The sequence below is a fragment of the Giraffa tippelskirchi genome, chromosome 11 (genome assembly GCF_054371585.1).
Source record: "Giraffa tippelskirchi isolate mGirTip1 chromosome 11, T2T-mGirTip1v1.2.pri, whole genome shotgun sequence".
NCBI lineage: Eukaryota > Metazoa > Chordata > Mammalia > Artiodactyla > Giraffidae > Giraffa > Giraffa tippelskirchi.
Window position 1 is genome coordinate 19,482,081 of NC_137285.1, and position 25,484 is coordinate 19,507,564.

Here is a 25,484-nt window from a genome sequence, read left to right on the forward strand (position 1 = left end):
ACTTTTATTTATTCCCAACTCTTTCCCATCCTTGTTCTAACGCATATGTAATTTTTTACCTAACTACCTCATTTTGTGGCTCAGATTTCACATCCTTTTCTTACACTTTAAAGTATGTGGTATTTTTTTTTCTACCAGGGCACAGTTAACAACCCATAAAGGTCTCCGCTTAAGTAAGAAGTCCATGTCTGTGAACCATCACCCAGACACATGCAACACCAGACTGTGTGTCTCATATCAAAGTTTATTGAAGGGGTAGAACAGAAACACAAGCAAATGAACCAGGAGGAAATCTTTCCCCCCTCTAACCATAGGGCAGCATTTCCCTTTGAGTGATAAAAGCAAACAGAGGTGGGAAGCTGCTTTCTCCCTGGAGCATTTTTAACTGCTCAACCTTCAAATTAGTGTAAACAGAAGAGGAATGGATTGGCTGCAGTTTGTAACGTAGATGCCATTTCCTTTTGCTTAGTAACACTGTTCTGCTCAGTCCTTCCTGGGGCGAAGCCCCTTCTTACCACCACTGGAAACTCAGATACTAACCGAAGTTCATGAATCTCTCTATCTGGTCCGTTTCTGCCAAAGCATGGCTGAAAGAAGGATCGGTTCCACCGAACCCAGGTGACCTCCTGGCTTGTTTCATGATGCCTGGGCTCCCTCCAGATGCAATAACTCCTCTCCAATCACAGCTTTCCTTATCCAAGTGGGAGCCCACAAGAAGCTAGACATTGCCCCAGGAGCTGAGAACCAAACAAGTCTCAGGCAGGTGACAGGAAGAGGCCAGTTGAGCCCCAGGCGCCAGTTAGCCTCTCCGTGGCTCCAACACTCCAGCAGCAGAAATGTGGACAGTTTTGCCATCTTCAGTTCTGCAAGTGTCCAGACACCTGGAATCTTCATCCTCCATTCCCCAAGGTTCCTGTGGAGACACTCTACAGGCAAGCAGCCCACGCTGCCACACCGATGCCCTAAATCTGCTTCTCCGAATCTGGAAGTTCTGGGAAACCACAGACCAAGTCTCTGTTACTCCGTGCACCAGCCAAACTGCTTCTCCAGAGATCCTGGTCCTTGATGATCATCTCCCTTCTTGACTTGGCTTTTTTAACTGGAGACTGGATTCAGATAAGAGGGGCTCTGCGGCTCATTGGGATTGGCCATCAAAGCCTCGGGAACGTTCTTGGTAGTACTCAGATCCCCCGTGAGCTCGACGCTGGTGCTGCGGTTGTTATCCGACTCATCTGGCACCTTCCTCCGCAGGCAGCGGTTGATCAAGGTGGAGAAGAAGTTGGGGAAAGACGGGCTGGAGAAGTAGTACACCAAAGGGTCCAGCATGCTGTTCATGTAGGTGAAGCTGAGGGTGATATAAAACGCCAGGTCTACTGAACGATAGATGTCACAGTTTTCCGTGCCAGCCTTGCGCAAGAGCCAGAAAATATGTATGCGCACAGCCACGCTGGGCAGGAAGCAGATGATGAAGACAATGGCCACCACCAAGATGAAGTTGATGGCCCGCTTGATCTTGGCGTGCCTGTTCATTTGCCGCTGCCGCAGGCTCCAGATGATTCTGACTGAGCAGAACAGGATGATGCCCAGGGGCATGAAGAACTCCAGGAGGAACATGGCATCGTGCCAGCGGAAAGCATCACAGATGCTGAAGCTGCTACATAGTTTTGAACCTTGATTCTCGATCAACCTCGTTCTGTACAGGAGGTGGACCGTCAGGCCGATGGTGATGCCCCACAAAAGGCAGGAGATGATGCCCGCCGTCCGATTGGAGATCTTGTTCAGGGCATGGTGGGGATGGACCACCCGGAAGTACCTATCCACGGCCACCACGGTGAGGAAAATGATGCTGCCCTGGCGGTTCATGGCCAACATGAAGAGCATGAGCCGGCAGGGGATCTCCCCAAACTTCCAGTCCCACTTCCTCACGTAGTTGTCCGCCAGGAACGGCAGGCAGATGATCAGGAGAAAGTCAGCCACGGCCAAGTTGAACAGGAAAACCTGACTGGCTTTCCAGGACTTGAGGTGGAAGCAGAAAATCCACAGGGCAAGGCCATTGCCCAGGAGCCCGAACACGAACTCCAGCCCCACCACTGGCGGGAGCACTTTGGCAATGAAGTCATCGCGGAAGACACAGCAGTTCTTCTCCCCTATTTTCAGAAAATGATTCTGCAGGTGGGAAGTGTTCATGAGTGAATCGCGTTGGCGCCAGGGAGCAGCTCACCTAGCCAAGGCTCGGGAAACGAGATGCGGGTCTGAGTGGCGAACCTGTGGTTCAGCGCTCGCCTTTATGTCATGTCAGAGTGTTGAAACAGATGACTGAATGGTTACCAGGAAACTACGAAATCACTTTAAGAAAAAAAAAAAGCCAGCAAGCAAGGCTCTTATGCAACCTGCTGTTTGCATAAACAAGTAATAAAAAAAAAAATCCCCCAGGGAGACAGGAACCCACAAAATTTTCTAAATGTAAAGAATATGTTTGGGCAAGCTGACTGTCATTGTGAATTACTGAAATGTGTAAGCCTGCGTGCCTGTATACTGAATACTTAGCATGGGAGAATTAATTCACAGTCATGTGGTTGTCTTGCATAATGAACAAAACAACAACAGCAATATTAATTTACTGTGCTCAACAGAAACATGAAGAATTCGCACAGAATATCTGCAGGCATGTGTTTTAAGAAATAGTAGTGTGTGTGTGTGATTTTTGAGGGGGAATGGAAGGCCAAGAGGATAATAATTGTCTAGTATTTTATGAGGACAGATGTGCTGCATTTGATGTTTCCAGGCCAGCTTCTCCGTACAAACATGGATTGCCTTTCTACACCAGAATGCTGCAATTAATTCCCAGCTAAGGGTGGGTGGGGGGAAGCTATTTGAGAGCAGCCTGCCGTTTCATAAGATGCTTGAAAACTTGAACCCAGTTTGCATTGCCAGTGGTGTGTTACAATAAGCTGGTTTTTCCCTTTGTTTGTGTTAGATTTTGAGATGCCTCCATGCTCAAGTAAGTAATTTATTGTTAGGGAATGTGATTTGTTAAAATTAATTAGCTTTATTTTTTAGAGCAGTTTTAAATTCCCAGCAAAACCGAGCAGAAAGTACAGCGAGTTCCTGTTTGCCAGCTGTCCCCATATACAACCTCCCTCACAATGTGCATGATATTTTCTATTTTTTAAAATTTTATTAATTTATAAATTTATTTTTTAATAAATTTTACTTAACTTTAGCTGTGCTGGGTCTTCATTGCTGCTCTGGCTTTTGAGTGCGGACCACTCTCTAACTGCGGTGCGCAGGCTTCTCTTGTCTCAGAGCACAGGCTTTAGGGCTCCAGTTTTCAGTAGTTGCGGCAAATGGGTTCAGTAGTTGCGGTTCCCAGGCTCTAGCGCACAGGCTCAGTAGTTGTGGCCCACGGGCTTAGTTGCTCTACAGCAAATGGGATCTTCCCAGATCAGAGATCGAATCCATGTCTCCTTCATTGGCAGGCAGATTCTTTACCACTGAGCCACCAGCGAAGCCCAACGTGTGTGGTATTTTAAAAACCTCCATTTTTACAAAATTAAACTTTGAGGACCTAAGATGACTTTGAACTCTGCCTTGCAGGAGGTTACCATTTCACACATCATTTTCTTGCTTTTCAGTATAATTGGGTATATAAATCCTTACAGAAGATTTCCACCCTGGAATATTTTGAGCTGATGAATTCTTGCTGTGCAAGAGGTTCTCAGCGTGTTGCTTCTACTCTGAGTGAGAACTAAGACATTTGTTTATTTTTATCTTTGAAAATTTGGCCACAACGTGCGGCATGAGGGATCTTAGTTCATGGACCAGGGATCGAACCCTCTCCCTCTGCAGTGGAAGTGTAGAGTCTTAATCACTGGACTGCCAGGGAAGTCCCAGACATTTGTTGCTTTAGTTTCACACCCAGGTTCTGCCACAGGGCTTTGCAGACTCCTCCCAGTAAACGGGAGTCAAGATGATCTAATGTTAGGCTCACGTAGGAAGCAGTGACACTTGATGATGAAGACAATGATGAAGATAATGTTGGCAGTCACGTTAGGGAGAGCTTCCTACATGTCTGGTGGCATGCTCAGTGCTTTAAACACATTCACTTGTTTTCCCCTGATTGCAGTCCATGAGGTAGGGACTACTACTGATTTCTATTTCGAAATGAGGAAAGTGAAGCTCAGAGAAGTTGGCCATATATACAGTCAAGGCTACACAGATCATAAGCTTTGAATCTGGCACTGGCTTCAAAGCCTGCATCCCTAACCAATACACTACCCTGCCTCTTATTATATTATTGCCCCATCTGTAAGGCTGCACCAGATTGAGGTCACATTGTGTGGGTGTAGTAAGACTCAAGTGAAATGACTAGCATTTGTTTCCTATCCTTGATGCCTGTCAACATCCTGCTCCCTTCTCAGATGAATGTGGACTTGTCAGTGACATTCAGAAAGTAACCCTAAGGGCCTTTATTAGCTAAGAGTCAGAAAATCCAACTATTCACAATAGTTATTTTCAGGAGCTGAAATTTGCAAGGGATCTTCCCTTTGTAAGGTTTTCTTTCTGTTTTGGTTTCAATTTTTATTGGAATATAGTTACTTTACAATGTTGTGTTACTTTCTACTGTACAGCAAACTGAATCAGCTATAACGATATATATATCCTCTCTGTTTTGGATTTCCTGCATATTTAGATCACCGCAGAGCACTGAGTAAAGTTCTCTGTGCTGTAGAGTAGATTCTCATTAGTTACCTATTTTGTACATAGTATGTATATGTCAATTCCAATCCCCTCTGTTTTCCCCTCATAAACTGTTATTTATCTGTTTATTTTTATTTACTACTTTTAGAAATTTTAATTGGAGGCTGATTGCTTTACAATGCTGTGTTAGTTTCTGCTGTACAGCAATGTGAATCAGCTGTAAGTATAAATATATCCCCTCCCTCTTGAGACTCCCTCTCACCCCTCTAGGTCATCACAGAGCACTGAGCTGAGCTCCCTGTGCTTTACAGCAGCTTCCGACTAGCTGTCTATTTTACGCTTGATCGTGTATATATGTTAATGCTACTCTCCCAGTTCGTCCCACCCTCTCCTTCCTCCACTCTGCCCACCTTTGAAAGTTTTATAATTTCATAATATTTGGATAAAATTAGGAAAGAACAAGAATAGATATTGCTTCATTTGAAAAAAGAAAAAGAGAGAGAGAGAAGTTGAAGGTTCTAGATGCTTTTTTCTGGCTCCATCATTAGCCATGAAACCTCTTAACCTCTGAACTTCCCATGTGTATTGTAGAAGATGAGACCATCTTCCAGATCCCTTCCAGCTCTCACATCCTAGGATTCTAAACCCAAGTTCACAACGGCTCAGAAAGAGTGTCAGTCCCGGCCTCCCTGGATCCTGGCCCTGCTGTGGAATTCCCAGTCTTACTACTGTGTCATGGGCATGTTTTGTCTTGTTCCTGTCTTCCTTTTATGCATTTATTATTTTTTTTCTTACTAGTGCATGAGTTGTACAGAAACTTGTTCTAGTGATTCATTTCAACAGCTCAGGCAGTGATTCCACCAAGTTTGGGGGAACTCCAGTTAACATCTATGACTTTCAGCATTAACTCAAATCTCCCTTCTTAGTTCTCTTATCACAACTGGAATGTGCCCCAGAGCAGGATGGAACTATTTTTAAAATTAAAATAACAATAGCTTTCATTTATCAACTGCTTGCTTTGTGCCAGGCATGCGACTAAGAGCTGTACATACATGATCTCATTTAATCCTCTCAGAAACCCATGAGGAGTTGCCCTGTTATGATCACAGATCAGAAATCTGAGGCTTAGAGAGGTTAAGTAATTCATGGTTTGTCTTTATTTTTAATTTTTATTGAAGTATAGTTTATTTACAATGTTGTGTTTGGTGGTGGCAGTTTAGTCGCTCAGTCGTGTCCGACCCTTTACAACCCCTATGTCCAAGGGATTCTCCAGGCAAGAGCACTGGAGCAGGTTGCCATTTCCTTCTCCAGGGGATTTTCCTGACCCAGAGATCGAACCCAGGTCTCCTGCATTGACGGGCAGACTCTTTACCGACTGAGCTATGAGGGAAGCCCAATGTTGTGTTTAATTTCTGCTGTATAGCAAAATGGCTCAGCTATACATATATATATGTTCTTCATATTATGTTCCATTCTGATTTATCACAAGGTATTGAGTATATTTCCCTATACTGTGCAGTAGGGCTTTGTTGTTTATTCATCTGTCCCTGGCGGTCTAGTGGTTAGAATTCAGCACTCTCACTGTTTGTCGTTGAACGTAGCTGAGGCTTTTGTTTCAGTGATCTATTACTATTTCAAAAACCACCACAAAATTTAGGGCTTAAAACAGTCACTGTTAAAAAAAAAAGAGTCACTATTGTATTATCATGGCTTGACTGAGCTTAGCTAGTCAGTCCTTGTTTGAGGTCTCTTAGATGGCAGGGAGGCTCATGCATGCCACTTGGGGTGCCTGGGCATCTCTTCCTCTTCATATGGTCTGTGTCTCTCTCTGTAGCATCTGTACACAGCCTCTTCACATATTCTTTCCACTGAGTATGCTGGACTTTCTTACAAGGGTACTCAACATTTCCAAAAGCACACAAGCAGACTCTCTTTCTTTATCTCTCTCTCTCTCTCCCTTCTTTCTTTCCTTCCTTCCATGGCACTGGCTTTTAGTTACAGTATCCAAACACTTAGCTGTGGCATGTGGGATCTAGTTCCCTGACCAGAGATCGAACCCGGACCCCTGGCATTGGGAGCATAGAGATGCAGACCTTCTTAATGCCATGGCTTAGAAATCCCAGAACATCACCTGCACCACATTCTACTGGCCAAGGTGAGTCACCGAGTCAGCCCATATTTCACAGGCAAGGGCCACATAAGGGTGGGGGTTCAGGAAGCACAGTTCACTGGTGGTATTTGGGGGGACCTGGACTCTGCAGGTAGTAAATGACATTGAGTTGGGACACTTGGGAAATGAGAGAACTTTGGACCTCTCGTGAAGAGGATAAAGTAGGAGAAATCGAAAGTTAGTGGGCAGAGAAAGCTGGCGATACTGACTAGCAGAGACGTTAAAAGAAAGGAAAAGGGTATTTCAGAGTTTTGAAACACAGTGTTAAATTTAATGTAAAAAGTCTGAGGGCAAACCAGAATAACCAAATAATCTTGAAAAAGAAGAACAAAGTTGGAGGACTCACATTTTGCAATTAAAAACTTAAATGCAAATCTATAATAATCAAGACAATGTGATTCTGCAATAAGAATAGATGTATAGGTCAATAGAGCAGGATTATTGAGAGTTCAAAAATAAACTCTTGCATTTATGATCAGATTATTTTCTTCATTTTTTTTTTTTTAAGTATCTATTTATTTATTTGGCTGTGCTGAGCCTTACTTGTGGTGCTTAGAATTTTCGATCTTCATTGCAGCATGTAGAAACTTTAGTTGCGATGTGTGAACTCTTGGTTGCTGCATGTGGGATCTAGTCCCCTGACCAGGAATTGAACCCAGGCCCTCTGCATTAGCCACTGGACCACCAAGAAAGTCCTACGGTCAGCTGATTTTCAACAAGGGTGCTAAGACAAATCCATAGGAGAAAGAATCATCTGTTCAGTAAGTGCTACTGGACGACTAAACAGGCAAATGAATGAAATTGGGTCCTTTCCTTGAACTGGACACAGAAATGAACTCAAAATGGATTACAAACCTAAACATAAGACATAAAACTCTTATAAGAAATCCTGAGAGTAATTTGGCATGACCGTGGCTTAGGCAGAGCCTTTCTAGGTACCACATCAAACGCACACACAAACAAAACTGATAAGCCAGACTTTATCACTTTAAAGAAGTGAAAGTTTTTGTTTGGTTTTTACAAAAAGAAGAAAAAAAAAATGCTTGTTAAACAAACCAACCAAACAAGGGCCCATTGGTGAGAGTGTGGGAGACTCTACACTATCATAAACTATCATAAACTATCAAGGGAGTTTAAGTTGGTTCAGCCTTTTTGTTGAGTAATTTGGTGGTATCTATCAAGGTTTTAATAAGAGCTAACACAACATAATAATACGGTTAATAGAAGTAGAGCTACTCCAGGGACTTCCCTGGTGGTCCAGCGGTTAGGACTCCACATTTCTAATGCAGGGGGCATGGGATTGATTCCTGGTCAGGGCACTACTGTAGAGCATGGTCAAAAAGTAAAATAATAATAATAAAAAAAAAAGAGCTGCTCCATGTTGGTCGCTCCACCCATCAACAGAAAATTGGATTAAAGATTTATTGAGTATGGCCCCGCCCATCAGAACAAGACCCAGTTTCCCCCTCAGTCAGTCTCTCCCATCAGGAAGCTTCCATAAGCCTCTATCCTCCATTAGAGGGCAGACAGACTGAAAACCACAATCACAGAAAACCAACCAATCTGATCACATGGACCACAGCCTTGTCTAACTCAATGAAACTAAGAGCCATGTGGTGTAGGGCCACCCAAGACAGACAGGTCATGGTGGAGAGTTCTGACAAAACGTGGTCCACTGGAGAAGGGAATGGCAAACCACTTCAGTATTCTTGCCTTGAGAACCCCATGACAATATGAAAAGGCAAAAAGATAGGCCACTGAAAGATGAACTGCCCAGGTTGGTAGGTGCCCAATGCTACTGGAGATCAGTGGAGAAATAACTCCAGAAAGAATGAAGAGGCAAAGCAAAAACAACACCTAGTTGTGGATGTGACTGGTGATAGAAGTAAAGTCCGATGCTGTAAAGAGCAATATTGCATAGGAACCTGAAATGTTAGGTCCATGAATCAAGGCAAATTGAAAGTGGTAAAACAGGAGATGGCAAGAGTGAATGTCAACATTTTAGGAATCAGCGAACTAAAATGGACTGGAATGGGTGAATTTTACTCAGATGACCATTATATCTACTACTGTGGACAAGAATCCCTTAGAAAAAATGGAGTAGCCATCATAGTTAACAAAAGAGTCCAAAATGCAGTATTTGGATGCAGTCTCAAAAATGACAGAATGATCTCTGTTCGTTTCCAACAGATGAACAATATCACAGTAACCCAAGTCTATGCCCCAACCAGTAATGCTGAAGAAGCTGAAGTTGAACAGTTCTATGAAGACCTACAAGATCTTCTAGAACTAGCACCCCCAAAAAAGATGTCCTTTTCATTATAGGGGACTGGAATGCAAAAGTAGGAAGTCAAGAAACACCTGGAGCAACAGGCCAATTTGGCCTTGGAGTACAGAATGAAGCAGGGCAAAGGTTAATACAGTTTTGCCAAGAGAATGCACTGGTCATAACAAACACCCTCTTCCAACAACGCAAGAGAAGATACTACACATGGACATCACCAGGTGGTCAACACCGAAATTAGATTGATTATATTCTTTGCATTCAAAGATGGAGAAGCTGACCAAAGATGGTCAGGAAAAACAAGACCGAGAGCTGACTGTGGCTCAGGTCATGGACTCCTTATTGCCAAATTCAGACTTAAATTGAAGAAAGTAGGGAAAACCACTAGACCATTCAGGTATGACCTAAATCAGATTCCTTACAATTATACAGTGGAAGTGACAAATAGATTCAAGGGATTAGATCTGATAGACAGAGTCCCCGAGGAACTATGGACCAAGGTTCGTGATATTGCAAAGGAAACAGGAATCATGACCATCCCCAAGAAAAAGAAATGCAAAAAGGCAAAATGGTTGTCTGAGGAGGACTTACAAATAGCTGTGAAAAGAAGAGAAGTGAAAAGCAAAAGAGAAAAGGAAAGATATACCCATCTGAATGCAGAGTTCCAAAGAATAGCAAGGAAAGATAAGAAAGCCTTCCTCAGTGATCAGTGCAAAGAAATAGAGGAAAACAATAAAATGGGAAAGACTAGAGATCTCTTCAAGAAAATTAGAGATACCAAGGGAACAGTTCATGCAAAGGTGGGCACAAAAAAGGACAGAAATGGTATGGACCTAACAGAAGCAGAAGATATTAAGAAGAGGTGGCAAGAATACAGAGAAGAACTGTACAAGAAAGATCTTTATGACCCAGATAATCACAATGGTGTGATCACTCACCTAGAGCCAGACATCCTGGAATGGGAAGTCAAGTGGGCCTTAGGAAGCATCACTATGAAGAGAGCTAGAGGAGGTAATGGAATTCCAACTGAGCTATTTCAAATCCGAAAACATGATGCTGTGAAAGTGCTACACTCAATATGCCAGCAAATTTGGAAAACTCAGCAGTGACCACAGGATTGGAAAAGGTCAGTTTTCATCCCAATCCCAAACAAAGGCAATGCCAAAGAATGCTCAAACTACCACACAATCACACTCATCTCACACACTAGTAAAGTAATGCTCAAAATTCTCCAAGCGAGGCTTCAACAGTACGTGAACCGTGAACTTCCAGATGTTCAAGCTGGTTTTAGAAAAGGCAGAGGAACCAGAGATCAAATTGTCAACATCTGATGGATCATCGAAAAAGTGAGAGAGTTCCAGAAAAACATCTACTTCTGCTTTATTGACTATGCCAAAGCCTTTAACTGTGTGGATCACAACAAACTGTGGAAAACTCTTAAAGAGATGGGAATACCAGACCACCTGACCTGCCTCTTGAGAAATCTGTATGCAGGTCAGGAAGCAACAGTTAGAACTGAACATGGAACAACAGACTGGTTCCAAATCAGGAAAGGAGTATGTCAAGGCTGTATATTGTCACTCTGCTTATTTAACTTATATGCAGAGTATATCATGCGAAATGCCGGGCTGGATGAAGCACAAGCTAGAATCAAGATTGCCAGGAGAAATATCAATAACCTCAGATATACAGATGACACCACCCTTATGGCAGAAAGTGAAGAAGAACTAAAGAACTTCTTGATGAAAGTGAAAGAGGAGAGTGAAAAAGTTGCCTTAAAACTCAACATTCAGAAAATGAAGATCATGGCATCTGGTCCCATCACTTCATGGCAAATAGATGGGGAAACAATGGAAACATAGGTGGTATGTGGTAGTTTAGTCACCAAGTCATGTCCGACTCTTGCGATTCCATAGACTGTAGCCCACCAGGCTCCTCTGTCCATGAGATTTTCCAGGCAAGAATACTGGAGTGGGTTGCCATTTCCTTCTCCAGGGAATCTTCCCAACCCAGGAATTGAACCCAGGTCTCCTGCATTGCAGGCAGATTCTTTCCCAACTGAGCTACAAGGGAAGCTTATAGGTACTATTCTTTTACAGACAAGGAAAATAAAGCAGTGAGAGGTTAAGTAATTTTCTAAAGGTCACACAGCTAGTAAAAAAAGGAGATAGGATTGGAACGCACAAGATGTAACTCCAAGGGTTCTCCTCTCAGCCACTGTGCACACGACCTCACCCAGTGTGCCTCTGACTCAGCAATTCTGTGTCTAAGAATCTATCTTCCAAAGTCTTTGACACAACCCAAAGATATATCATTCAGCATGTTCACCATAGCATAGTGGCAATAGAGGAAAACTAGAAATAAATGTCTGTTAGTTGAATAAACTACATGTGGCTCATTTACACAATGAGATGTAATTTCAAAAAGGAAATTGATCTCTGTTCTGACTTAGGAAGGGCTTCCCAGGTGGCTCAGTGGTAAAGAATCTGCCTGCCAATGCAGAAGATGCAGGAAACCTGGGTTCGATCCTTGAGTCAGAAAGATTCCCTGGAGGAGGGCATGGCACCTTAGCTTGGGAAGATCCCCTGGAGAAGGGCGTGGCAACCCACTCCCTTATTCTTGCCTGGGAAATCCCATGGACAGGGGAACTTGGCAGGCTACAGTCCATAGGGTCACAGAGTCAGGCACGACTGAGCATGCACACACTGACGTAGGAAACTGTTCATGATAAAATACCTTGCAAAACTATTTTTCTATCTTACTTCAACAAGGTGAAAGATTCGTTACCTTTGTGCAAGTATGTATGTATTCCAAATGTTAAAAGTCACCACCTCTAGAAATCAGATTGAGAGGAAAGAAAGGAAGACTGTTACTTCTTACTTTATATATCTGTGTGTTCCTTGATTTCTGAACGAAAACATAACATGCTTCTGTAATGAAATACATTGAATTCTTGTCTTAAAAGAAAGGGATCTGCAAGTCTATTCATGAATCTTCTGTCAGGAAAGATTGTGAGCAGACCCTTCTCACCCAGGTGGATCTCACAGCTTCCTCTCTTACCAGGTTGTTGTAGCCCAGCGTAGACTTTCCATTCCAGTCCCATTGATCTTCCTGCAGATCTCTCAACCAGGATTAAGGGCTTCTCCTGTAGAACTCCAAGTTTACCACTTTCACTGCATTTACCCTGAATGGTAAATTTAGTTTTCCCTTGGTTTCTACATTGGAACCCACGGGGTGAGGGCTATATTTTTTGCTTGGGTTTTCACTGCGCCTGGTACAGAGCTGGTACCTAATGAATGTTCCTTGAAAGAGGGAATGAATGAATGAAACCGTATCATCACTGGGAGCTGAATATAGAGTAAGCCCATCTCTGAGCCCATCTGTTTATGCTGCTCCATCACAAACTCTGTCTATATAAAATGTAGGGCCCCAGACTTCCCTTGGAGAAGGAAATGGCAACCCACTCCAGTATTCTTGCCTGGAGAATCCCAGGGACAGAGGAGCCTGGTGGGCTGCCGTCTATGGGGTCATACATGACTGAAGTGACTTAGCAGCAGCAGCAGACTTCCCTGGTGGTCTAGTGATTAAAAATCAACCTGCCAATGCAGGGGACATGGATTCGATCCCCAGTCCGGGAAGATCCCACCCATGTCAACTAAGCCTGTGTGCCAACTACTAAGCCAGTACACTGCCCAAAGTCAATCAATCAATTAATTAGTTTTTAAAATGTAGGGCTCCAGCTTCAAGGATGAGTTCAGAAGGGTCCTGTGTTTAGTTTATTCCCTGCTGTCACTATCTTGAAATTCTTTATGCTTTTTTGAATGAGGGACCTTGCATTTTCTCTTTGCACCGGCCTTTCAAATTGGATAGCTAATCCTGGAGCCATTTATGGACTCACTGAGATGGTGTGGCCTTGCGTCATATTGGAAAACTCTGTGAATAAGAAGGCCCAGAAGGCAGCAAGCTGTGATTGTGTGTCACAATGTGTCTGCCTCCCCACCTTGCTATGGAAGCTTTAGTAATTCGCTTAACCCCTCGTGTCCAGAGTTCTAATCCCACCCAAGCATCCCCTGCACTCTGGTGACTTCAGACACCATCTTAACCATGTCAGTTGTAGGAAAGGGCGAGGAAACCCATTCTGAGAGTAGTCCAGAATCTAAATTTTCACAGTCAACACCAATAAAAGGTTCCTCTTATTTTTTCCATAGTATCTGTGAACAATAATGGTCTACTATCCCTTCTCACTTTTATGTGACTTTACCTGAAAGACCCTGAGTCAGAAGAGATAACATTTTCTTCTACATCGATGACATTTCCCTATTCCAGGTAGTTTAAACAAAGTTTCGTCAACAAAGCTATACATCACTTCCTTACAATTTCTGAAGGCTTCTTGATAACCTTTATGTTTCATCACATTCTATGAATTTGAAAGAAGCAAAATCAGAATCAAGACTGTGGTTGGGGTCTGGATCTTTCTTTTAGTTTGTTCTTACTGTTTTTTAATGAGAATCTCAGCCTACCAGGGCTTCCCTAGTGGCTCAGATGGGAAAAAATCTGCCTGCAATGCAGGAGACCCAGGTTCTATCCCTGGGTCAGGAAGATCCCCTGGAAATGGGAAGGGCTACCCACTCCTGTATTCTTGCCTGGAAAATCTCATGGACAGAGAAGCCTCGTGGGCTACAGTACATGGGGTCTGAAAGAGCTGGACAAACACAGCTGAGTGACTAACACTTTCAGCCTACCATAAGCTCCTGGATTTTTTGGACTTTTTTTTCCCTTGGAGGGTAAAGTCTCATGAATCTTTTGACATAGGATGACACACAGGATACAGACTTTCTTTTGGAATCTGTTTTTATTAAGATGGAGCAACAAGGGGGCATCCCAGGAAAGAGTGAACTAAGAATAGTTTAAAGCAGAAGTGCAGGTTTTTCACAGATTTCGATCTCGAGTTCTTTGAAGCTGATAAGAATACTTGCTTTCACTTCTCCCCTGGAAGCTGGGGAGCAGGGAAACTGACACAGTGACAGCAGAGTAGGTACTTACGGACTCTGAACACCGGGGGAGATTGCTTCTGTGCCTCAGTTTCTTTATGTGTAAAATGTGTTAACATAATACATCAGAGTATTGAGCATTACTGTCAGGCAATGCACTTAATGCTTTACATACACTTACTCATTCATTCAAATATTTACTGAGCACCTACTGTGTGCATTCACACGTCTAGACTCTAAGGATTTAAGAGTAAAAAGAGTACCTGTGCTTCAGGATCTTACATTCAGTGAATCTACCCAACGACCTTCTGTTTTTCTTTTTTAATCATTTTTTATTTGTCTGCGCTGGGTCTTTGTTGCTTTGCGCGGGGTTTGTCTCGTTGCAGCGAGCAGAGGCTACTCTTCCTTGTGGTGCACAGGCTTCTCATTGCAGTGGCTTCTCTTGTTGTGAAGCACAGGCTCTAGGCGCACAGGCCTCAGTAGTTGCAGCGCATGGGCTCAGTAGTTGCGGTGTGCAGGCTTAGTTGCTCCATGGCACGTGGGATCTTCCCAGATCAGGGATCGAACCCGTGTGCCCTGCATTGGCAGGCAGATTCTTTACCAATACCACTAAGCCACCAATGGAGTTCCCCAAAGATCTTCTGATGTCAGTGTTATTGTTACCCTTGTTTGACAGATGAGGAAATTAAAGCTAAACGTGGTTAAATAAAATCTGCCCCCAGATCACACATCTAGTAAGTGGCTAAGCTGGGATTTGAACTTAGATTCATCTACTTTGTACAACCCATGTTTTCAATCTCTGGGCTGTGTAGTGCCCCTTTAAAATGAGTTAATAGGAACAATATATATACATATGTGCATACTCAGTCGTGTCCAATTCTTTGTAACCCCGTGGACCGTAGCCCGCCAGGCTTCTCTGTCCATGGGATTTCCCAGGCAACAGTACTGGAGTGGGTTGCCATTTCCTTCTCCAGGGTCTTCATGACCCAGGGATGGAATCTGGGTTTCCTGCATTGCAGGCAGATTCTTTACCACTGTGCCACCTGGCAGACCAGGGGCAGCCTAGATGGGTGTTTTGAGGCCAAAGAATGCAACACTGGTATTAGTTGCAGATTAAGGGTCTTAATGGGCTTCCCCAGTGGAAAAGAATCTGCCTGCAATGCACAAGCCACAGGAGGTACAGATTCGATCCCTGGGTCAGGAAGATCTCCTGGAGGAGGGCATGGTAGCCCACTCCAGTATTCTTGCCTGGAGAATCCCCATGGACAGACAAGCCGGGTGAGTTACAGTCCATAAGGTCACAAAGAGTCGGACATGACTGAAGTGACTTAGCATGCATGCAAGGGTCTTAATTGCAGAGAATCCCCTGGGAATTTGAGAACGTGTAAAGAGAGGAGCCAAGAACGCTTTCACCGCTCTGTGACTTGAGAACGGAGCTAAGATCAGCTTGGCATCTCTCCCCCTAATCCAGGGCAGAAGCAGCAGTCATTTCATATAATCATCTCATTCTGAGGACCCCATGGGCATATTTGGAAATTCATGTACACAAGGCCTACTACCTTTTCCACCCTTTGGTGTTTGTATAGAATCCTGCAATAAAAGGAAAACACCGGTGTTTGTAGAGAACAGGTCTAGAAACTATAGTCATCATAAGGGTGAAGGTCATTAACTTCTCTGTTTGCCGCACCCCCCCCCAAACACACAAGTTGACTAAGGACCCCCCGGGTCAAAGGGACACTAGCAAAGTACCTGGCACAGAATATTAATTCAGTAAATACGTAGAAAACGAATGATTGACTAATTTAAACTCATAGTCACATTACAAGCAGCCAAAGCAATTTCGCTGGACTCAGCACTTCCCAAAGGCTAATAGGACTTTTTCAAGTGCTCAGCTTTCACTGGAAAAATCAGGACAGGTAAACATATCCTTCAGTACCTTCTTTGAAATGCAAATACTTGCAGAAAAACGTGGAGGTCCGAAAAGGTGGCATCATATTGTTTTTGCTGTCATTCTTCTTGGGCTCCTGAGAAGTCAGAAAAGTAGAGAGGGACCCTGGGAAGATGAAAATCTTTGCGGTCAAGACATCCCACTCTAAAGAGCCTGCCTCTGCCTGAAATAAAAATATTGACTTACCCCAGTTTCTATTTTCCAAGAAAAGTAAGGATTTAAAATCAGTGGATGGGTCATTAAATTCGCTGACTCCCCCAGGGAGAGAACATGACAGAATGACAGATTTAAACATTAGTACATGTTACCTGAGACATTTAAAATTACTCAGGGGCGAAGATCTTCCCAAAACACACACACGCACACACACACACACACACACACATGCCTCTGTCATTAGAATCAAGTTATATAAATACAACTGACTCACTTCTCAAGTGGAACATTCCAAAAAGGCATAGTGATCTGAATTTTGTATCCAACAGAGTGAGGAGGGTACAGTTAAGAAAGAATGGCACTTTCAAGACTCCCCACCCCTCAGCATGGAGTATTTCTAAGTCACCAATCCATCCTCCTTGATTTTGTCCGTCTGTCTGTCCTGGTGCCATCCATCACATTTGAAGATCTCACTGCACCTCGGATTGGCTTTGGAAACTATTTGCCACACCGATGCAATTCTTGCAACAAAGGTTGGAAGTGGGCATCCCCTCTGGCCTCTTGAAGCATCCCGGACACCCAGGTCTCAAACTGCAGATTTTGAGCTTGGTGTAGAATTTGGGGAATGAGGGACTTGAAAAATAATATACCAGGGGGTCCAGCATGCTGTTTATGTAGGTGAAGCTGAGGGTGACGTGGAGGGCCACATGGACGGATGGATTGCAGGCGCTGGAGGGCACTGTCCAGAGGAAATACAGTCTGGCCAATGCGCTGGGCAGGTAGCAGGCAATAAACACCACCGCCACCATCATGATGAAACGAATAGGCTTCTTCATCCGACTCTGCCTGGCCAGATGCTGCCTCTGTTTGAGGCTCCAAATGATCTTGGAGGAGCAGAACAAGATGATGCCAAGGGGCAGAAAGAACTCCAGCTGGAACATGACGTCATGCCAGCCATTGGCCGACACCATGATGAAGCTCTCACAAGCTATGACCTTCTCTTGCACACACAGATGGTTCTCCATCAGAAGATACAGAGTCCCCAGGATGACCAGGGTCCAAAGGGCACAGACGATGGCAACTGCAGTCCAGTTGGAGATGGTGTTCACCGTATGGTGGGGGTGGACCACTTTAAAATACCGGTCCACAGCCACCACCGTGAGGAAGACAATGCTCCCAGCCCTGTTCATGGCCAGCATGAAGAGCACCACCCGACAAGGAATATCCTCAAACGCCCATCGCCTCTGTCTGAGGTAGTAGTCTGTCCGAAAGGGCAGGCAGATCATCAGAAGGAAGTCGGCCATGGCCAAGTTGAACAGGTAAATAGTGCTCGGCTTCCAGGTCTTCATGTGAAAGCAGAAACCACAGAGGGCGACGCCGTTGCCCAGGGTGCCGAGCACAAAGGCGAGGATCAGCAGCGGTGGCATCACCTCGGGCATGTAGTACCCCTGGATGAGGCAGCATGACCTGTTGGCCATGGTGAACCGAGGACCAGTGCTTCGTGTGCCGGGCCAGGCCGTTTCCAACTTCTTCACCGTGGGAGGTAGGTACCGCACGTGTACATGGATGCAGGCGCCCCACGGAGAACAGAAACTTCAGCTAGGAAATGCAATACTGCAGAGGAGGCTGGATCACAAGCGGTCCATCTCCACAGCCCCCCTCCTGCCACCTCCCGGCCCAAGAGCCGAAGCCTGTAGCACCCCAGGGCCTGGAAACACAGGTAACTTCACCAAGTTGTCGTTTCTGGGAAGCAGCTGGCTGGTCCGAGGAAATTCATGCCCGAGAGGAGTTGTTGGGACCTGCCCCAGAATGAATTTTTCTTTCCAGCCTCTCTCTTTCTCTTCAGATTCTCTCCAAGCTGGAGCATTAAGCAAAGCTACCCAGAAGGCACCAAAAAATAAAAAGCCTGTGTGTCCTCCCTCCCCGATGGAGAAACACAAACATTTCCTGGAGCTGTTCTGGGTCTCTCCTCCCTAACCTTTGCCTGACTGCCCCAACCTCACCCTCATCCCGTGGGGGCTCTTCCAGGCGGTGCCAGAGAGGGGAGGCTTAGCTCTGCCGCTCCTCAGGGCCACTTCCTGTGCCCAGACCCAAAAATACAGCACTTCAAAATCAGAAGGATCTACGGAGGGGAAAAAAAAAATCCTGAAAATAGCACTTGTTTGGCTGTTTGAAAAATTCTCTGAAGTGAGTCGCCCTCCTTCTCCTTCACTGGCACCTCCTACCCTGGGCATCCTTCTTTGGACCCAGTGACCAGCTGCACCACCACTGAGACCATGAAATGAATCTGAAGCCACTTCTCATGTCCGTCTTCACGAAACAGCCTCTCTGGGAGCCGGGTTCTCCCTCTGCTGTTAGCAAAAGAGGATTTGGCTCCGACTTTCCCGAATTCGCCTGCTCAAAAGAGTGGAGCGCCACAATCTGTATGTTTTTCATTTTAATTATGTGCTGAGCCTGTGGGTGACGGCAGTTGGTCAAGGAGTTTATCTCCAAAACAGTCATGGGTAAAATTGGTCTGCTACCAGGACCTGTGCGTGCTAAGTCGCTTCAGTCTTGTCCTACCCTTTGCAACCCCATGGACTGTAGCCCACCAGGCTCCTCCATCTGTGGGATTTCTCTAGCCAAGAATACTGGAGTAGGTTGCCATGCCCTCCTCTAAGGGATCTTCCCAACCCAGGGATTGAATCTGGGTCTCCTGCTTTGGCAGGTGGGTTCATAAACTTTCCTGTCCTTTGGCTTTAGAGATCATCTGTCCACCCTTCAGCTTTCAGTTTAGGGAAGGGTGAGGGGAGAGAGTGTATGGACAGGATGCATGTGGGGACTTCCTGGGTGGTCTAGTGGTTAAGACTGCAAACTTCCACTGCAAGGGGCCCAGGTTTGATCCCTGGTCAGTGAACTAAAATCCCATGTGCCACAAGGTGTGGCCAAACACACACACACACACACACACACACACACACACCTGGATTTCCAGCCTCTCTAGGAAACCGGAAGATCTGGCCACACTGGGCCAACCATCCCACCTGATAACGATCTGCTGGATGTGAGAATAACTTCGCCCTTAAGACACAGCAGGAATGCTCCGTTTTGCCTCTGTCCCCACTTACCTGGTCAGCTTCACTCACTGACGTGCCTGGTCTCTGTGGGATTTTGAGTTTGTCACTTCTGCTCTATAGGTTTGTCAGTTCTGTCCTTCCCAGGTGGCGCAGTGGTAAGGAATCTGCCCCCTAATACAGGAGACGCAGGTTTGATCCCTGGGTCGGGAAGATTCCCTGGAGGAGGAAATGACAAGCCACTCCAATATTCCTGCCTAGAGAATGCTATGGACAAAGGAGCCTGGAGGGCTACAGTCCGTGGGGTCGCAAAGAGTCGGACACGACTGAAGCAACTTAGCACGCACGCACACTCCAGGTTAAAGGTCACATTCCCCGGATTGGTCTACAAGGCCCTTCACAGATGATTCCCAAACCAGCTTTCCGAGATCATTCTGCTCTCACTTTCCTTCCCACACCCTACTTCTTGGTCTCCGATCTCCTAATAAATAAGTGTATCCACCAAACAGCTACACTTAGCTTCCTCACTAACCTCACTCACCGACAGGTCCTTGAACATAAAGCCCATGTTCTTGGCAGGAAGGGCCTACAAGAAAGATCTGATGATTAACTCCTACTTTTCATGAGAGCATGTATCTGCCAGTTTCACTCTGTGGATCTTTGCGATTCTTTTTTTTTTTTTTTTTGACCATGCCTCGTGGTAAGTGGGATCTTAGTTCCCCGACCAGGGATTGAACCCAGGCCCCCTGCATTAGAACACATGGAGTCTTAATTACTGGACCACCAGGCAAGTTCCTACTTTGTGATTCTATAAGAAGCTAACTGGCTGGGGGAACCTATGTAGGCTGGAATGCCCCAAGGTGAGCCCTGGGTGGGTGAACCTGAGCACCTTGATATAGTCAGGCTGGATTTTCAACAAATGGAAAAGACTCTTCCTTCTGTGTTAGCAGAGATTGAGATCCTTATAAGTATGAAGACAACTATTTCCCTTTTCCCAAATGACTAATACTTGCCTTTCTTTTTTAAAAAATAATTTTACTGATTTATTTGGTTTTTGCTGTGCTGGGTCTTTGTTGCTGCGCGCAGGCTTTCTCTCATTGCTTCTCATTGTGGTGGCGAATCTTGTTGAGGAGCTCTAGTACTTGTAGCTTGTGGGCTCAGAAGTGGCAGTTCCCAGGCTCTAGAGCACAGATTCAGTGTTGTGGGCTTGTGTGTGACACATGTGTGACACATGAGCTTAGTTGCTCCAAGGCTTGTGAGAAACTTCCTGGATCCGGGATCAAACCCGTGTCTCCTGTATTGGCAGGCAGTTTCTTTACCACTGAGCCACCAGGAAAGCCCTGACATGCATCCTTCTTTTCCACATCCTTTCAGTTCAGCTCAGTCGTGTCCGACTCTTTGAGACCCCATGGACTTCAGCACACCAGGCCTCCCTGTCTGTCACCAACTTCTGGAGTTTACTCAAACTCATGTCCATTGAGTCAGTGATGCCATCCAATCATCTCATCCTCTGTCGTCCACTTCCTCCCGCCTACAATCTTTCCCAGCATCAGGGTCTTTTCAAATGAGTCAGTTCTTCGCATCAGGTGGCCAAAGTATTGGAGTTTCAGCTTCAACATCAGTTGTTCCAATGAATATTCAGGACTGATTTCCTTCAGGATGGACTGGTTGGACTCCTTGCAGTCCGGTGGACTCTCAAGAAGTCTTCTCCAACACCACAACTTAAAAGCATCGATTCTTCGGTGATCAGCTTTCTTAATAGTCCAACTCTTACATCCATACATGACTACTGGAAAAACCATAGCTTTGACTAGATGGACCTTTGTCGGCAAAGTAATGTCTCTGCTTTTTAATATGCTTTCTAGGTTAGTCATAACTTTTCTTCCAAGGAGCAAGCATCTTTTAATTTCATGGCTGCAGTCACCATCTGCAGTGATTTTGGAGCCCAAAAAATAAAGTCTGTCACTGTTTCCACTGTTTCCCCATCTATTTGCCATAAAGTGATGGGACCAGTCGCCACGATCTTCATTTTCTGAATGTTGAGTTTTAAGGCAACTTTTTCACTCTCCTCTTTCACTTTCATCAAGAGGCTCTTTAGTTCTTCTTTGCTTTCTGCCATAAGGGTGGTGTCATCTGCATATCTGAGGTTACTGATATTTCTCCCAGCAATCTTGATTTCAGCTTGTGCTTCATCCAGCCCAGCATGTCTCATAATGTACTCTGCATATAAGTTAAATAAGCAGGGTGACAATATACAGCCTTGATGTACTCCTTTCCTGATTTGGAACTAGTCTGTTGTTCCATGTCTAGTTCTAACTGTTGCTTCCTGACCTGAATACAGATTTCTCAAGAGGCAGGTCAGGTGGTCTGGTATTCCCATCTCTTTAAGAGTTTTCCACAGTTTATTGTGATCCACACAGTCAAAGGTTTTGGCATAGTCAATAAAGCAGAAGTAGATATTTTCTTCCTGGAACTCTCTCCCTTTTCCGATGATCCCACGGATGTTGGCAATTTGACCTCTGGTTCCTCTGCCTTTTCTAAAACCAGCTTGAACATCTGGAAGTTCATGGTTCACGTACTGTTGAAGCCTCGCTTGGAGAATTTTGAGCATTACTTTACTAGCATGTGAGATGAGTGCAGTTGTGTGGTAGTTTGAGCATTCTTTGGCATTGCCTTTGTTTGGGATTGGAATGAAATGAAAACTGACCTATTCCAATCCTGTGGCCACTGCTGAGTTTTCCAAATTTGCTGGCATGTTGAGTGTAGCACTTTCACAGCATCATCTTTTCGGATTTGAAATAGTTCTGCTGGAGTTCTATCACCTTCACTAGCTTTGTTTGTAGTGATACTTTCTAAGGCCCATTTGACTTCCCATTCCAGGATGTCTGGCTCTAGGTGAGTGATCACACCATCATGATTATCTGGGTCGTGAAGATCTTTTTTGTATAGTTCTGTGTATTCTTGCCACCTCTTCTTAATATCTTCTGCTTCTGTTAGGTCCATAACATTTCTGTCCTTTATTGTGCCCATCTTTACATGAAATGTTCCCTAGGTGTCTCTAATTTTCTTGAAGAGATCTCTAGGTTTTCCCATTCTATTGTTTTCCTCTATTTCTTTGTACTGATCACTGAGAAAGGCTTTCTTATCTCTCCTTGCTATTCTTTGGAACTCTGCATTCAGATGGGTGTATCTTTCCTTTTCTCCTTTGCTTTTCGCTTCTCTTCTTTTCACAGCTATTTTACCCACATCCTTTCTGTCTTGTCAAATCACCTTCCGCTCCCTCTCTCTTGCTCCCTCTAGAGTTAACAGAGGATTAAGGAAGAAAATACAAGTTTCTAGTTCTCTGAAAGTCTACTGCTAATAATAGGGGAGGCTGTACACATGTGAAGAGGGGGAGTTTGTAGGGAATGTCCGTTTCTTGCCCTCAGCTTTCCTGTGAAATTAAAACTGCTCTTTAAAAAGTCTTAAATTTTTTATTTATTTTTTAAATTGGAGTATAATTGCTTTGCAATGTTGTGTTAGTTTCTGCTGTACAGCAACGTGGGTCAGCTATCAGTTCATTTCAGCTGCTCAGTCGTGTCAACTCTTTGTGACCCCATGGACTGCAGCACACCAGGCTTCTCTGTCCTTTACCAACTCCTGGAGCTTGCTCAAACTCATGTCCATCGAGTTGGTGATGCCATCCAATCATCTCATCCTCTGTTGTCCCCTTCTCCTCCCGCCTTCAATCTTTCCCAGCATCAGGGTCTTTTCAAATGAGTCAGTTCTTCGCATCAGATGGCCAAAGTATTGGAGTTTCAGCTTCAGCATCAGTCCTTCCAATGAATATTCAGGGCTGATTTCCTTTAGGATGGACTGGTTGGATCTCCTTGCAGTCCAATGGACTCACAAGAATCTTCTCAAACACCACAGTTCAAAAGCATCAATTCTTCAGCACCCAGCTTTCTTTATGGTCCAGCTCTCACATCCATACTTGACTACTGGAAAAACCATAGCTTTGACTAGACAAACTTTTGTCAGCAAAGTAATGCCTTTGCTTTTTAATAGCATTTCTTCCAAAGAACAAGCATCTTTTAATTTCATGGCTTCAGTCACAATCTTCAGTGATTCTGGAGCCCAAGAAAATAGAGTTTGTCACCGTTTCCCCATCTATTTGCCATGAAGTGATGGGACCAAATGCCATGATCTTAGTTTTTTGAATATTAAGTTTTAAAACCCCCTTTTACTCTCTCACTTTGCATATACTCTCACTTTGCATTCCCTCTTGAGCCTCCCTTCACACCCCCTTAAAAATTTTTTAAGCCAAATTTTGTTACTGATTTTATTTTTACTTCTAGCTAGTAATTCCCCAATGGCTCAGCAGGTAAAGAATCTGCCTGCAATGCAAGAGACACAGGAGACACGGGTTCGATCCCTGGCTAGAGAAGATCCCCTGGAAGAGGGCATGACAACCCACTCCAGTATTCTTGCCTGGAGAATCCCCATGGACAGAGGAGCCTGGCAGGACTTGGGGTCACAAAGAGTGACACATGACTGAGCAACTAAACACACACTACTTACTGGGCCTGATATAAAATAGAGGCTTTGTTTTATTTTATTTTTTTATTTTGGGAGAAGTAGAAAAGAGTAGTTTTATTGCTTTGCCAGGCGAAGTGGGCCACAGTGGGCTAGTGACCTCAAAACTGTGTGTTCCAACCCGGAGTTGGGGGACGAGAGGGCCTGTGAGGAGTCTTATAGTCTAGGGCCCAGGTTGCTGATTAAGAGCAGGGTGACTGCAGGGCCCGAACTGCTTCAGTCCAGAGATCATCTGGCATCAGATGATGATGGCTGAACTGTGACCTTCTCTGCAATGAAGAATTCTGGTGTCTGGACTTACTGAGGCTCAGGTTCTTTGTGCCTCAATGCAGAAGGAATTCAATGAGAAACAAAGTGATAGGTAACAAGTGGATTTATTTAGAGAGAAACACACTCCACAGACAGAGTGTGGGCCATCTCAGAAGACGAGAGCGGCCTAGAGGATTTATTGATTTAAAAAAATGTTTACGGGAATTCCCTGGTGGTCCAGTGGTTAAGACTCTGCACATGCACTTCAGGGGGTGTGGGTTCGACCCCTGGCTGGGGAGCTAAGGTCCTCCCACATGCCTCGCAGCGCAGCCAAAAAACCAAAAAGGAAAACCTGTTTATTCAATGAGCTTCTGGACTTCTGGGATACTTTATCTTAGAGACTTCCAGATCCCCAAGTGAGGAAGATAGTATCTGCTGTCTGGAGCTGAGCGTTTACTAGGAGAAATAAGACAAGTGCATAAATGACAATAAAAATAAAGGAAAAGCAAATTGAATAAGCATTTTAAGGCAGTATTTTCTAAAATGCGGGAGACATACCACAGGTGGTATGTGAGATGATTTTAGATGATGGAGAGTAATATCCACATGGACTTTATAGCTGTGACTTTATTTTAATATGTGTTAAAAAATATAGCTGGTTTATTGGAGTTTTGTGAGTCAAGGAGAATGAGGGAGAGTTGTTAAAATTTCTAGGGGTAGAAACAGAAGGAACAAAATGACAGACATCTGAGAAATATTTGAGGAATATGGAATTTGGAGTCTATGTTGCAGAATTATAAAGAATAAAACAGATCATGATGAGTGGGGCTGTTTTGGAGAGAACCTTGACTTGTGGCAAGGGGAACTTTTTTTTTTTCCTATCTTTTGGCCATAATGCACAGCTTGTGGGATCTTAGTTCCTCGACCAGGGATTGAACCTGTGCTTCCTACACTGGCAACTCAGATTCTTAACCACTGTGCCACCAGGGGAGTCCCAGGGAGAACCATTTTTGAGTAAGTGGTGCTGTTAAGGATTGGAGAAGAGGAGTTGAAAAAGCAAGAGGCTTTAAACAAAAAATCAATTTTCTTTATTTTTGGCTGTTCTAGGTCTTTGTTGCTATGAGGGCTCTTCTCTAGTTGTGGCAAGTAAACACTATTCTTTCTTACAGCTCAGGGGGCTTCCCTGATGGCTCATCTGGTAAAGAATCCACCTGCAATGCCAGAGACCTGGGTTCGATCCCTGAGTTGAGAAGATCCCCTGGAGAAGGGAATGGCTACCCACTCCAGTATTCTGGCCTGGAGAATTCCATGGACTGTATAGTCCATGGGGTTGCAAAGAATCAGACATGACTGAGTG

The 25,484-nt window shown here is 44.5% G+C and overlaps 2 protein-coding genes across 2 annotated transcripts; both read right to left on the reverse strand.

The window, feature by feature from the left end:
- Nucleotides 1-230: 230 nt before the first annotated feature.
- LOC145525959 (hydroxycarboxylic acid receptor 2-like) lies at nt 231-2,252 on the reverse strand. Its single transcript, XM_081540187.1, has one exon. It carries the CDS (start codon nt 2,185-2,187, stop codon nt 1,096-1,098), a length of 1,092 nt encoding a protein of 363 aa, XP_081396313.1. The 5' UTR covers nt 2,188-2,252; the 3' UTR covers nt 231-1,095.
- An 11,967-nt stretch (nt 2,253-14,219) lies between these two features.
- Nucleotides 14,220-17,728, reverse strand: HCAR1 (hydroxycarboxylic acid receptor 1). Its single transcript, XM_081540536.1, has one exon. It carries the CDS (start codon nt 17,726-17,728, stop codon nt 16,721-16,723), a length of 1,008 nt encoding a protein of 335 aa, XP_081396662.1. The 3' UTR covers nt 14,220-16,720.
- Between the last annotated feature and the right edge of the window lie 7,756 nt (nt 17,729-25,484).

Bases quoted from the DNA above. Each gene is read 5' to 3' on its own strand.
- HCAR1 (XM_081540536.1), bottom strand. From the start codon at position 17,728: ATGGCCAACAGGTCATGCTGCCTCATCCAGGGGTACTACATGCCCGAG.
- LOC145525959 (XM_081540187.1), bottom strand. From the start codon at position 2,187: ATGAACACTTCCCACCTGCAGAATCATTTTCTGAAAATAGGGGAGAAG.